This window comes from Mustela lutreola, chromosome 1 (assembly GCF_030435805.1).
Source record: "Mustela lutreola isolate mMusLut2 chromosome 1, mMusLut2.pri, whole genome shotgun sequence".
Classification (NCBI taxonomy): domain Eukaryota; kingdom Metazoa; phylum Chordata; class Mammalia; order Carnivora; family Mustelidae; genus Mustela; species Mustela lutreola.
The window spans coordinates 231,204,061-231,217,286 of NC_081290.1; the positions used below are offsets into that span (position 1 = coordinate 231,204,061).

General features: G+C 49.5%; 1 protein-coding gene and 1 long non-coding RNA gene across 10 annotated transcripts in view; one reads left to right on the forward strand and one right to left on the reverse strand.

Annotated features, from left to right (window-relative positions):
- The window catches only part of C2CD3 (C2 domain containing 3 centriole elongation regulator), a 155,874-nt gene extending 145,548 nt beyond the window's left edge, over positions 1-10,326 (forward strand). For 3 of the 5 annotated variants that reach the window (XM_059132807.1, XM_059132789.1, XM_059132797.1), the window contains exons 33-34: positions 4,636-4,752; positions 9,513-10,326. In XM_059132807.1, the coding sequence (XP_058988790.1) occupies positions 4,636-4,752; positions 9,513-9,653 (258 nt within the window). In that variant the 3' untranslated portion in view covers positions 9,654-10,326. The remainder of the gene's footprint in view (positions 1-4,635; positions 4,753-9,512) is intronic. The other 2 variants (XM_059132820.1, XM_059132815.1) reach the window with 1 other exon arrangement.
- LOC131807520 (uncharacterized) overlaps positions 1-13,226 on the reverse strand; it is a 38,002-nt gene that overhangs the window by 9,951 nt on the left and 14,825 nt on the right. For 4 of the 5 annotated variants that reach the window (XR_009344526.1, XR_009344527.1, XR_009344530.1 and 1 more), the window contains exon 2: positions 4,762-4,887. This is a non-coding gene — a long non-coding RNA (uncharacterized LOC131807520). Of the gene's footprint in view, positions 1-4,761; positions 4,888-6,274; positions 6,938-13,226 lie in introns of those variants that run through there. The other variant, XR_009344525.1, reaches the window with a different exon arrangement.

The window sequence follows — 13,226 nt, forward strand, 5'->3', positions numbered from 1 at the left end:
GAAAAGAAAAGAATTTTTTTTAAAAAAGAAAACACCTAAGAAAAATGTAAAAAAAAATATATATATATATTAGATAAACTATTAAAAAATCGTTAAAAAAGAAAAAGGTAACAGTTAAAAAAAAAAAATTTTACCTGAAGGCGAGAAAAAAAAAAAAAATGAAAAAGAAAAAATTAAATTAACTGCAAGACTAAAAAAAATCACAGGAAAAAAGCCATGAGTTCCGTGCTTGGCTTTCTCCTCCTCTGGAATTCTGCTGCTCTCCTTGGTATTGAAACCGCACTCCTTGGTAGGTGAACTTGGTCTCGGCTGGATTTCTTGTTGATCTTCTGGGGGAGGGGCCTGGTGTAGTGATTCTCAAGTGTCTTTGCCCCAGGCGGAATTACACCGCCCTTACCCGGGGCCGGGGTGAGTAATCCGCTCGGGTTTGCTTTCAGGAGCTTTTGTTCCCTGAGCGCTTTCCGTAGAGTTCCAGAGGACGGGAATACAAATGGCGGCCTCCTGGTCTCCGGCCCGGAGGAGCCGAGAGCCCAGGGCCCCACTCCTCAGTGCGCCCTCAGAGAACAGCGCCCAGTTACTCCCGTCTGCCTGACCTCCGGCCGCGCTCCGAGCTCACCGAGCCTGCGACCGGTTCAAGGTAACACCGAGCTGCGAGCTTACTGTCGGCTCTGTCTCTGTAGCCGGCTTTCCCGTTCCAATACCCGCAAGCTCTGCGACACTCAGACACCCCCGATCCTTCTGTGACCCTGCGGGACCTGAGGCCACGCTGACCCCGCGTGGGCTTCGCCCCGGTTTAGCCTCTGGAGCGATGTCCCTCAGCGGAACAGACTTTTAAAAGTCCTGATTTTGTGCGCGGTTGCTCCGCCGCTTGCCGGGAGCCGGCCCCTCCCCCCGGGGTCTATCTTCCCGTCGCTTTGGATTCACTTCTCCGCCGGTCCTACCTTTCAGAAAGTGGTTGTTTTTCTGTTTCCAGAATTGCTGTTCTTCTTCTCTTCGATCTGCCGATGGATTTTCAGGTGTTTGCAATCTTTAGATAAGCTATCTAGCTGATCTCCGGCTAGCTGAAGCAGTCTCAGCTTGCTACTTCTCCGCCATCTTCTCCCTCATGACTTCTAACGAGTCTCACTCATGTCCACGCTTTCCCACAGCTGGAAGGGAGGCGGACTCTTCAGGGTTGTCAAAAAGCAAAACCTTTTTAAAATTTAAAAACCCATATTCCTGGGGCACCTGGGTGGCTCAGTGGGTTGAGCCCCTGCCTTCAGCTCAGGTCATGATCTCAGGGTCCTGGGATCCAGCCCCATGTCTGACTCTCTGCTCAGACCTCAGCAGGTGAGCCTGCTTCCCCACCCACCCACCCTTACTGACAAGTAGGCCTTTCTGCCTACTTGTCATCTCTGTCAAATAAATAAATCTTAAAAAATAAAAACCCATATTTCTAAGCCACCTATCAAATCTGAGTGCCCCATTTATTTGCCCTCTCAGCAGTGTGTGACATAGTCGATCTCTCTCTCTCTCTCCTTTAAATACTTTCTTCACTTGTTTCTAAGGCATCAGTTCAAATAAGTTCTCCACCTCCCTCATGGCGATTCCCGCTCAGCTGCCTTTGCTGGTTCCTCCTTATTTCCCCTACTTGTTAACAAAGGAGTAACCCTGGGCAGAGTCTAGACTGCTCCATTTACATTTGTTTTCCAGATGATCCCATCTGATCTCAGAGCTTTAAAATCCTTTCTACGTGCTGACCACTGCTAACTGTTACCTTCACTCAGACTTTTGTCAACTCTAGGTTCATGTGGCCCCCCTGCCTACCCAACAGCCCCACTTAGGTATTTAACAGATACTTCAAATTAACACTCACTCCAGATTTTATTCCATAAAGCTCTTCCTCAGTCTTCCCCATCTGTTAACAGACACCCTATCCTTCTAGTTCTGTGGTTTAGACCAAAACCCTTAGAATCCCCCCTGACACCTCTATTTCCAATCCACCAAGAAATTCTGGCAGCTCTGTCTTTAAAATACATCCAGGAGAACAATAAAGATTCGCAAGCTTGTAAAAAAAAAAAAATACATCCAGATCTAATTTATCACCACACCAGCCATTACCACCACAGTCTAAACCACCGTCACCTCTTGCCTAGATTATTGCAGAAATCTCTCTTGCCATTCTGCTTTTGCCCTTGTCCCTGGCAACCCATTCCGCATACAGCATCCTTTAACCTTTTGAGATGTTGAGTAAATCCTGTGACTTCTCTACTTGGAACCCTCCAGTAACTTCTCATTAATGACTAGGAGAGCCAGAACTGGGCCTGAGGACACATAGGCCAGAGCATAGGAAGGTAATTTCGGCCTCAAACTTGACACATACATCTTCTGACAAATTAAAGTCATAGTCCTGAGTTAGGTTCAGAGAGGATAGAAGGCCCCTTCCCTCGGGAGCTCACAGTTCCCCAGGGTAGCCAGCTTTATATTTTATATCCAGCTCCTATCAAGTACCTGTCATGCTTAAAGGGCTGGACCTGGTACTTTAGACTGTGTCTGCAGGGAGCTCGGTTCCTAGGGGTACTGACCTCCAAACCACTCACTAGCTTTCCCAAGTGATGTTAGCCTACTATAACACTTATGGAAAACAAGACAAAAAAAGAATGAATTTAGGGAAAAGAAGCCAGAGCCACAACAGTGGCTTGAGTAGAATTCAGAGATGAAGGAAAGGCTTTATAAGCTGTGATTCTGGAGAAAAGATACCTCTCAGGGAATCAGCAGAATTTGGCAACTCAGAGGTCCAAACAGTGTACGCTAGAAAGGAGGTCAAAGGTAGGGAGGATTTGAACTTAACCAGAACAGTTAGGTTGGAATAGAAATCAGAAGCAAAGAGCAAAAGTAACCTGTCATCTGAGTTTTGGCCTCCCTGTCTGCCTGCACGGCACTTCTTTACTGTGAGATGGGCCTTGTCTTATTCTGTGCCCTCCTGCCAAGGCCAGGCTCTCCACACAGCAGGAACAAGTTCCCGGACGAACCACAGGCATGGGGCCAGGTGCTGTTGTTCCCAAGGAGTAAATAAATCTTTTTGAGAGAGGGAGAGAACTGTATGAGTGTTAGCTATTACTATTTTTATCATCATTACTATTGAGATGTCTCCCCTCTTATTTATTGTTCCATTTTGGGGGGAACTGGTACAATGAAATGCTAAGGGATAGGGGCGTGATCAAAAGTTTAGCACCAGGAACTGGAAGCTGGGAAGTTAAGCCCCACAGAGCAGCCTTGAAGTATGGAAGCAGTTTTCAAGCTATAGCGGTAGACTCTTTGCTCCATTCAGATCCTGAGTTAGAGGCCCAGGGTGATACACCACCCCTATCTGAGGGTAACAGATCCCTAGCCTCAGAAGTCTCTTGTCTGCCTGTATATGAGTCTTAAGGCTTTAAATTTGCCTCTCTTCTTACAGGAGTTCAAAGAATTTTTCTGTCTCTTGGTTTCCCTTCCTCAGGCCTAGAGGCATCTAAGAGATGCACAGTCCTGGTAGAGAAACCCAGCTTCCATAAAACTGTCAGATCAGGTCAGCTGGGGCCCAAGGGAACTTCCTGAGCCCAGTATCCTCTCTCTCCAGCCTGTGGTCTAAGCCTGATGGCTGAGATGTCCCTCTTAATGTACTGCCTCACTTCTTTGAGCCACCAAGTCCCCAGCTCTCTGCAGAGTGCCAAGAAGAATCCTAATGGTCCAAGGGTTTTTGATAAAAGTCCATACAGAGAGCTTTTAGGAGATGAGCTCCCTTGCCAAGGGTGTACAGAAGTCAGGGGTAATAGCCAGAATTGGCTGGTGCCCACCCTGACCCAGAATGCAACTTGGCAGGCACCTCAAGGGAAAGAGCCCACAGGACCTTTAGGCAGACACAGGGCTCAAGTTGCCTGAGCTACTCTGAAGCCAGAGTCTGGGAGGAGCAAGGACCTCTTCCAGGAGTGACACTTTAACCTTTCCCTCTCAGGAGTCAGGACTTTCAACCCCTCTCCCTAGCAGGGTGTGAGTTCAGAGGGTCAAAGGGTCTTGATTTAGTCAGGCCTCTTCATTCTGTAGATGGGGAGACTGAGGCCCAGGGTGAGGGAGTGACTCTAGTCCCTATAGAAGGGCCTCTTGTCAGGGAAGGCTCCTCAGAGGAAGGATAGGGAAGGAAGTGGGTGTGGTGAGGAACGGAGGGAGCAGTAGGTGGTAAGAACCACGTGACCAGGGCTCTACTGCAGAAGCAGAGGGTGAGCTCAGAGTAGGGAGCCCAGCCACACTGCACTTGAGCTGAGTGATCAGGTTTAGGATTGGCCTCTCAGGGCTAGGCCCTTGGTCTGTGTTTTGTCCCCACATTCCCCCTGCTCTTAGCTGTAGCTGCTGAATCTGCAAACTCTCTTTAGCCCAAGGAAGTCCTAATTCCAGCCGTGGGAGAGAGGACTGTGGGAGCCACCGGTGCCAGGTGAAGGCAGCTAGCCAAGGGGGTGAAAGTTGAGGAAGACAGACAGCTGTACTGAGCTGTCTCTGGGGCAGCAATCCCGTTGGCAAGCCTTCCTAGGCAGCCAGAATCAGGGAGCTGTTTACTTTCAGTTTTTAGCCCTTGCAAAAGTTTTGTTTCCAGCAACTAAGTCTGTGTTTATGTTACCTAAGGGGATCGCTCTGGAAAAGAACAAAACTTCAGTCCTGATGCCAGGTCCAGAGGTTCACTGGGCAGAGGGCAGTGGAGCGGGGAGAGCTTGGCCAGACCTGGGGGCATGCCTTGGGGAGGTACAGTACCTTACTTTTGCTCTGCCTGGCGTGAGGTCTGAGAACAGCAAGTCCTCTCTGTAGCAGGTGTTTCACAAGATGTAGCTGACCAGACCCTTGGTCACATATGAATTTCATTTCACCTTCATAGTAGACCTGGATTAGAAGGCCAAACAGAAGTTCTTAGTTCCCTTTGGTAACAAAGATACCGAGACCCAGAGAAAGAGTGTGTCTTGGCATCAAGCAAGTGGATAGTTGAGTTTGGCCACAGACCATTTTCCTTCCACTCTACCCCACTGCCTCCCTTCTGAGAGTCTCAGGAACACCCTGAAGCAGGGGTAAGTGGGGAGACCTGCACCCACCACCTTCCTGGCAGCAGGTGATCTGTTCAAGAGGATCCACTGGGGGACTAGAGTGAAGAGAACCCAGAATATAGTGACTTGGACCAGACCACATTTCAACCCAAAGAAGAGGGCTGGGCCTCGGGGCGCCTGGGTGGCTCAGTGGGTTAAAGCCTCTGCCGAAGGCTCAGGTCATGATCCCAGGGTCCTGAGATCGAGCCCGGCATCAGGCTCTGTGCTCAGCAGGGAGCCTGCTTCCTCCTCTCTCTCTGCCTGCCTCTCTGCCTACTTGTGATCTCTGTCTGTCAAATAAATAAATAAAATCTTAAAAAAAAAGAAAAGAAAAAAAGAAGAGGGCTGGGCCTTCCTGAGGGAGGTTTTGGAGAAGATACTATGTCACAGGGACCTGGCCAAAGAAGGATCTACCAGCTGGAAGCCATTCCTGAGTGACAGAGCACCTCGTCTCCCATCATCTGCTCATGAAGCCCAGCCATGCTGCAGTTGGGCTGGGGGCTCAAATTTAGGATTTGTCTCTCAGGGCTAGGACCCTGGTCTGTGTATCTTGTCCCCATTTCTGCCCTGCTCCTAGCTGTGGCTACTGAATCTGCTACTCTAGCCCCAACAAGTCCTAGTCCCAGCCTAGGGGAAGGCAGCCAGCGAAGTGGGTGGAAGTCGAACAAGGCAGGTATCTACTGAGCAAGGGGACCTGCTCAGGGCTTGGGCCCCCAGGGCTCCAGCAGGAGCATGTGAGGATTTCCGAGGAGCAGTCAGAACATGGAGGGGTGTCCTTGTTCTGAGCAATTTCACCTCTGCCCAGCCCCTCCTTAGTTGTGTGTTTTGGAGTAATAACTAATGAAGGAAGAACCTTTACTCCCAGTCAAGATGTTTTTTAGACCCTACTGAGGTCAACAAAAGCCAAACGCTGCTGAGTGTGTGTTCTCTGTCCTTCCACACCCCTGCCCTGCCTAGTAGACAGAGCCAAGCCCTGTCCCTGGGCCTGGGCCATACAGATAAAGCCCCTGGGTTGCCAGTGGGGATGTGAATGCTGGGAAGTTGGTTGAACCAGCCACACTTGATTCAGCTCCAGGGCAGATGTTGGCCCAGCCAGTCAGGTGTGGGCCTGTGCTCAGGCCGTTCCCCCCAGTGAAATGACCTCATTCCACCTCCAGTTTGGCTGCCACTCTGCCCAGCTAGGATCTCACCTCTGTGTGAAGCCTCCCCTGGCCATCCTAGCTGTCATGAATTGCTCCCTTCTCCATGCTTCCGAGTTCTAAGCTTCATCTCTGTGATTGTTGGGTGGGTTGGCATCGGTCTTCTCCCCTCTAGCCTGAGCTAGCCTCTGGCCCTATGAGGACAGAAACCATGGCTACTTATTGTCCTTAGAAATTGATCAGGTTGAGGGACGCTTGAATAACTCAGTCGGTTAAGCATCTGCTTTCAGCTCAGGTCATAATCCCAGGGTCCTAGAATGGAGCCCTACATTGGGCTCCCTGCTCAGCAGGGGACCCTGCTTCTCCCTCTCCCACTGCCCCTCCCCCCCAAAATCATGCATATGAGCATGCATAGGCATGCTCTCTCAAAAAAAGAAAAAAAAAAGCTTAATAAATTTATTTTTAAAAAATTGATCGGGTTAGATTGATCTTAGGCTCCTAAAAGGCTTGATGAGTCACTAACAAAGCTCTTTAATGGTCATTTCATAAACTGAAGTACCCAACTGACCCTTCCAAGGATGGAAAATAAGACCTACCAGAACTTCTTGAAAACAGTGCTTCTCATCTGGCAGATGACACAGAAGCTTGGTTTAGGATTTGAAATAGGGGACTATGCTCTTAGGCCTGTTTTCCCATTTAGCTTTTAAAAACAAACATCTCGGGACGCCTGGGTGGCTCAGTTGGTTGGACGACTGCCTTCGGCTCAGGTCATGATCCTGGAGTCCCGGGATCGAGTCCCGCATCGGGCTCCCAGCTCCATGGGGAGTCTGCTTCTCTCTCTGACCTTCTCCTCGTTCATGCTCTCTCTCACTGTCTCTCTCTCAAGTAAATAAATAAAATCTTTAAAAAAAAAAAAAAAAAAAAAAAAAAAAAACAAAAAACATCTCTGTCCCCTTTCACTGTCGCAGAGAAAGAAATGGAAAGTTAAGGTACAGCTGATGACCCAGAAGATCTGTCTGCAGTGGAGCCAGGGCACTAGAAGGGGATTCATCATTACCTCTAAATCCTAAATAGCTCACAACATTCTTAGATCTTGGGAGTACAGAGGCGTATATGAGGACTTAATGTGCTTCCAAGCGCCTGAGAGGATTTGACCTAACCAAAGGCCTGGCATATGGTAGACCAACAACCACTGGTTCTAGAATGAATAAATAAGATGTTTTTTTTAAGAGGCAGCCTCCTCCCAACCCAATTTCAGCCTCTGGCTACCAGGGCTTGGTCCCACCTATTACTGGTCTAGCAGTTAACAACCTCCTGTCTTGGACCTGGCACAGTTGGAGTCATAAGCATCAGACTCAGTCCGTGTCTTGCAGAAGCACCCATCCAGTGCAGAGGAGGAGGGCAACAGCCAGGGACTGGGCAACTGGTCTACCCTGGCCTGAGGCATTAAACAGCACCTCTCATATTTTGGAAGGAAGAACTCCAGTCATGAACAAAGAGTAGTTTTCCTTTTTTCCTTTTAGCCTAGGCCTCCCTAGAAGACATAGAGCTGTGGGTTGGTTCTCAGGCAACCCTAACTGTGGGCTTTCAGTGCTGAGAGTTTGCTCAGGTTCTGTGGACTCCTTCAGCATTTAGAATTCCAGATTGGGGGCGCCTCGGTGGCTCAGTGGGTTAAGCCACTGCCTTTGGCTCAGGTCATGATCTCAGGGTCCTAGGATCGAGTCCCGCATTGGGCTTTCTGCTCAGCGGGGAGCCTGCTTCCTCCTCTCTGTCTCTGCCTGCCTCTCTGCCTGCTTGTGATCGCTCTCTGTCAAATAAATAAATAAAATCTTTATTTTAAACTATTAAAAAAATAAATAAATAAAATAAAATAAAGAATTCCAGATTGGCAGGTAGTCCTCAAGGCTGCCTGGCTTTCCACTCCCCTTATCACATTCTGACTGCTATTCTAATTTTTTTAGTAGATCACTCTGTCCTCTCGGTGCCGTGGAAGTCAAGAACAGGGTTCTGAGGGCACCTGGGTGGCTCAGTTAAGTATCTGTCTTTGACTCAGGTCATGATCTCAGGGTCCTGGGATCGAGCCCACACATTGGGCTCCCTTCTCAGCAGGGAGCCTGCTTCTCCCTCTCCTCTTCCCACCCCCCACTCATGCTCTCTCTCAAATAAATAAATACAATATTTAAAATAAAAAAGAAAACTGGGTTCTGTTCATTTCTGTCTCCTCACAGTAGGCATTAAAAGGGTTAAGTGAAGGAAGGGAATTACTAAATGTTACTATCCCAAAAGCAACTCTCGCTGGGCCTCAGTTTCCCATTTGCAGAATCACCAGTGGCATGGAGGTAGTTTCAGATCTCTGGGGTCTCCACCAAACTGATTCTTGGTGCCTGGGGAGTGGTGCAGTGAGCTGCCTATGCCTCCATCAACTTGTGAAGACCTCAGCACATGGATTTGGAGACAGAGAAGAGTTACCCTTCCATAGGGCAGGCTGCATGCTGTTGAGGTCAGCCAGGTTGACCTGTGGTGGTGACCCCCATCTCCTTTTAGCACTGCCTCTTCCTGTCAACTGGCTGCCTGTGTTGGCTTTTTTGTATAGCTTTGAGCTCCTTCAGGGCAGGAACCTGGTACAGAAAATAAAGTGGAGTGGGGAGCAGTTGAATGAGCAAAAGAGTGAGTCACATAGGAGTCCAGAAGACCACCATCACATAACCCAAATGCACACTAGGACCTTAAAGGGGAACTGGTGATACCCTGTCAGCCTGAGGCAGGGAAAGTTTTGGTAGGAGGGCAGTGTTGGGATGTGGTTCATGTCACCTGGCGGCTGTCAGAACTCCCAGGGGCCATACTGAGAGTGTAGTATTCACCAACATCTCCTCCCTGGCAATTGGATATATTCCCATGGTGACATGTAGAACAGTTAAAACTCAGAAGACGAATAGCTTACCCATATTCATGCAGCAAGAGAAGGGATGAGGCTTTAGTCCTGTCCCAGAGGGAACTGCTGCTCCTCCACAGGCACACAGAGTCTCAGCTAGGGTTCACATCCCGGCTCTGCCACGCCAAGCTGTGGGACCTTGAGTTTATTTAAACCTGAACTCTAGTTTCCTGTCCATGACGTAGGAACAACGTGCCCACCCGTGGGGTTGAGAGGGTTAAACAAGGTCAGGTCCATAAAGTGCTTTGTAAACCAGTCAGCTCTATGTCAATATTAGCCAGAGAACCAAGATATGAGAGGAACCAAAGTCATTTCTTGGAGGTGCCATATCCTCACCTAGCTGACTTCTTCTTTCAGGACAAGAGTGAGGCCTCCAGCAGAGTCTTGTCCAGACGGCCTTGTCGTCCCAGACCCAACTCGCTGCCTCCCAACTTGCCTGAGGAAGAAACTCGCAGGATCGCACGGATATTTTCTTCCCAGTACTCCCAGAAAGACTAATACAGACTGAAAGACAAAGGGAAGGATCCGCCTCCCACCTTCCTTTGGCCTTGTCCGGCTCACATGAAACACAAGGTCTGCTTCCTTCAAGGCCATGAGAGCCCTGAAACAACCACCAGCCTAGTCCATGGGTGCCTTGGGACCCTATCCAGTGCAGCCTGGAGGAATGTCCCAAACCAGTCCAAAGTCCACCTGCTAGGATTTCAGCTGCTTCCTTCTAAACAAAATGGACTCCAATACCCAAGTGGAACCACCCATCTTTTGACCAAGGGACCCAAGCAGGCATCTCTCGGCTGAGAAACTCCTTCCAGTGTCCTTGATAGCCTACTGCTGACATGAGCCCACCTTCTGCCTGAATATCATGGGCCATTTTTGATTTAAAGTTTGGGTGGGGTAGAGGTGGGGGTGGAGATTGTGTTGTGCATAGCTGAGGAAGTCCTTGGGCCACCTCCGCTGATTTGCTTAGAAATAAGGGTGTTTTATAGATATAAATTATTTTTATGCTGTGTTGAATTAATCAATAGAAAAGGAGGGAGGAAAATCACCTCCTTTGGACTTTTTATGATTATCTGAAATTCTAACCATGCTTTTAACTTATTGTTTTTACCCAGCTCTGAAGGTCCTTGTTCCTGCCTGTGTTTGAATAAAATCATATTGGTATTTGTATTCTGTACACAGGTGTTTCCTGGATTGGCTACTGGACTGGGGTGTTAGGAATCCATTTGTGCTCTAACAGCCAAAGGAAAGCTTGAAAACTATACATTCCCTTAAGCTCACCTTGAACCAGGGGCCAAGGTCACCACAAGACTTCACGGTGAGAGATCAGATTGGGCAGACACTCCATTATTCCTTTGCTTGTGCCTCCAATCCAGCAACAAAGTGGAGGAGTCTCCTGGAACAGGTCTGCTCAGAATCCCTGATCTCACTAGAGTGAATTGCTCTGGGTTAAGACTGTCAAACTCCAAACATTTGAGCAGCTGCTATAGACAGGGCTTGTGGGGAAGATAAGAAAAGCACAAAGATGTGCAGAATGGCTGGGAGAGAAGGTTGGAGGAGAACTAACATGGAGGGTCCCGCTTTCCTCCCCAAGCACAGGCCATTTTGCTTAGTCCTCATAACAACTCTATAACCTACACGTCGTGATACCCATTTTATAGTTACTGAAACTCACCAAAGTCAAGTTCTTTGCCTCTGTTTATGTAGCTAGGAAAGGAATCACCACATACATTTCCAGAGGTGTCACAAGGCTTCTGCACACAGGGAGTAGCCAGTGAGTTGTCTGAATTGGGGAAACTGATAGAGAAAAACCATGTGGGCTGGAGCAACCAGGGGGTGCTTCCCAGAAAAGTCGGAGGATGAGCCCAGAGAAAAAACCAGGAGAGCACTCAGAGCCACATGCTGCTAGGGACAGGGAAGAGACCTGTCTTGACACTGCCACTTCCCTCATAGGTCCCCTCCAGCTTGACTGTCCTTCCATCTGAGCCGCTGTTGCCTGTCTGCAAAGCAGAGATAATAACGCTTCAGGGGGTTGTTGTAAAGACTAAACGAGATGACATTTGTGAAAGTGCTTCGCCTGCACTTGGCACTTGGTGGAAGCTGAGGAAATGTCAGCTCCTCCCACCACCCCACCCCCGGAGCTCCCGAGCTAAGGGGCAGACAGGCAAGCACCCCAACAGCTCTGAGACAGGCAGGACGCGCCTGAGGGTGTAGGGTGATGCACAAACCCCGAGGAGGAACAGGGTGCCCCCCCCATCATTGAAGTGCCCTCCCACCAGGCTGTTCCCTTTTTGTTCTTCTTGGCCCCCCAGTCTTCAGCCTTCAGCCTGCCTGCTCACCCCTCCCCCCATCTCAGGTAGACAGTAAGAGCTTTCAAGGCAAGGGCTCCACCTGCCTTAAGGCCACATAGAACCTATAGAGGGGCAGTCTGGGGGCCCAGGCCTGAGGGGTTAAGCCTCAGGTGAAGAATATTCCTTCCAAATCCTGCTCCAGCTTCTGTAAATAACCTGATTGGGTCAAGTTGGGATAAGGCCACAGCAGGACACAGGCTGTGGCTAACCAGGCGGTTTTTCCTACCCAGGCTCAGAGCAACCCCCCAAAATAAAAGGGCACCCTAAGGGTCTGTAAACCATCACCCCCACTTAAAAAGAGTGTGCTCGGGGCGCCTGGGTGGCTCAGTGGGTTAAAGCCTCTGCCTTCGGCTCAGGTCATGATCCCAGGGTCCTGGAATCGAGCCCCGCATTGGGCTCTCTGTTCAGCAGGGAGTCTGCTTCCTCCTCTCTCTCTCTGCCTACCTCTCTGCCTACTTGTGATCTCTGTCAAATAAATGAATAAAATCTTTAAAAGAGTGTGTTATTTACCAGTATCCTCTCCTTGAAAGTTGGATCTCTTTCCCGGTGACAGCTCAGAGGTGAAATGCCTTGTGAGCCATGCAGCCTGGCTTAAGGGCATGAGGTACGTACTTGACAACAAGCCATCATCTCCCTCGCTTCCTTTCAGGCACTGCCTCTGCAGAGACCTGAAAATGGATGTTTCTGCTCACCAGATGCTGGCTACTCCCAGCCCTTGCCACCAACCTTTGAATTTCCAGTGTCTGTTGGATTCTGGGGACAGGGAGCCACAGCAGACACACCTGGCCCTGCCCTCAAGAAGCCCCCCAGGCCAATGTAAGCTGAGTCCTCCCTCTGGGGACTCCAGGGCCCACGGCCTCCTTGTTTGAGCGCCTGCTGTTTGTCCCTTCCCATGTACCCACTGCAATCTACCCACCACCTTCAGGCCAGCATTTCCAGCTGGAGCCGGCACCTACTTCCTGAGCCCAGCCTCAGCGGTCCTAGCAGCTCCTTCCCTTATGAAGGGAACTGCCTGTGCTACTGATGTTAGGGCAGGGCCTGCTCCAAGGGAGAGGACAGACACAGCCCTGGCTTTGCACTTGAATGTCTAGACTTGTGACCACTTGCTCTGTGGCCATGGCTCTGTGCCCAAGTCCAGAAATGGGCTCTGCCTACTCCTCTGCCCTACCCAGTTAACTCCCTTCTCACCCCGGAATTCCCCTCTCTTCTCCTGTCCCCATCCCCTTTCCTGTGTCACCTGTGTCACCTGCGTCCCAGGTTCAGATGTGCCCCACCCTGCCCCTCAGTGCCTACTGATGGAGCCTACAGTAGTAGCAGCTCCTAGGAGCCCTCCCTGCCGTGCTCCACACACCTCTGCCCACTCCCTTTGGCTCCCTTCAGTGTCATGTGTGAGAGAGACCCAGAATTTTAATTACTAATTTATAATTATAAATATTAAAGGACTGGGGGTTGGGCAACACCATATACTAGCAATGTGAGTGGGGTTAGTCCTTGTCCCTCCCTGACACCGTTTTCTCCTCTGTAAAGGGAGCATTACAAATGTTAGATGCTCAGCGAGGAAAGGAATGAGGTACTGATACATGCTATAGCACAGACACATCTTGAATGTACTATGCTAACAGAAAAGCCAGTCATATACAATAGGATTTTATTTATATGAAAGGTTCAGAAATCCATAGAGATAGGGGCACCTGGGTGGCTCATCAGTTAAGCATCTGCCTTTGAC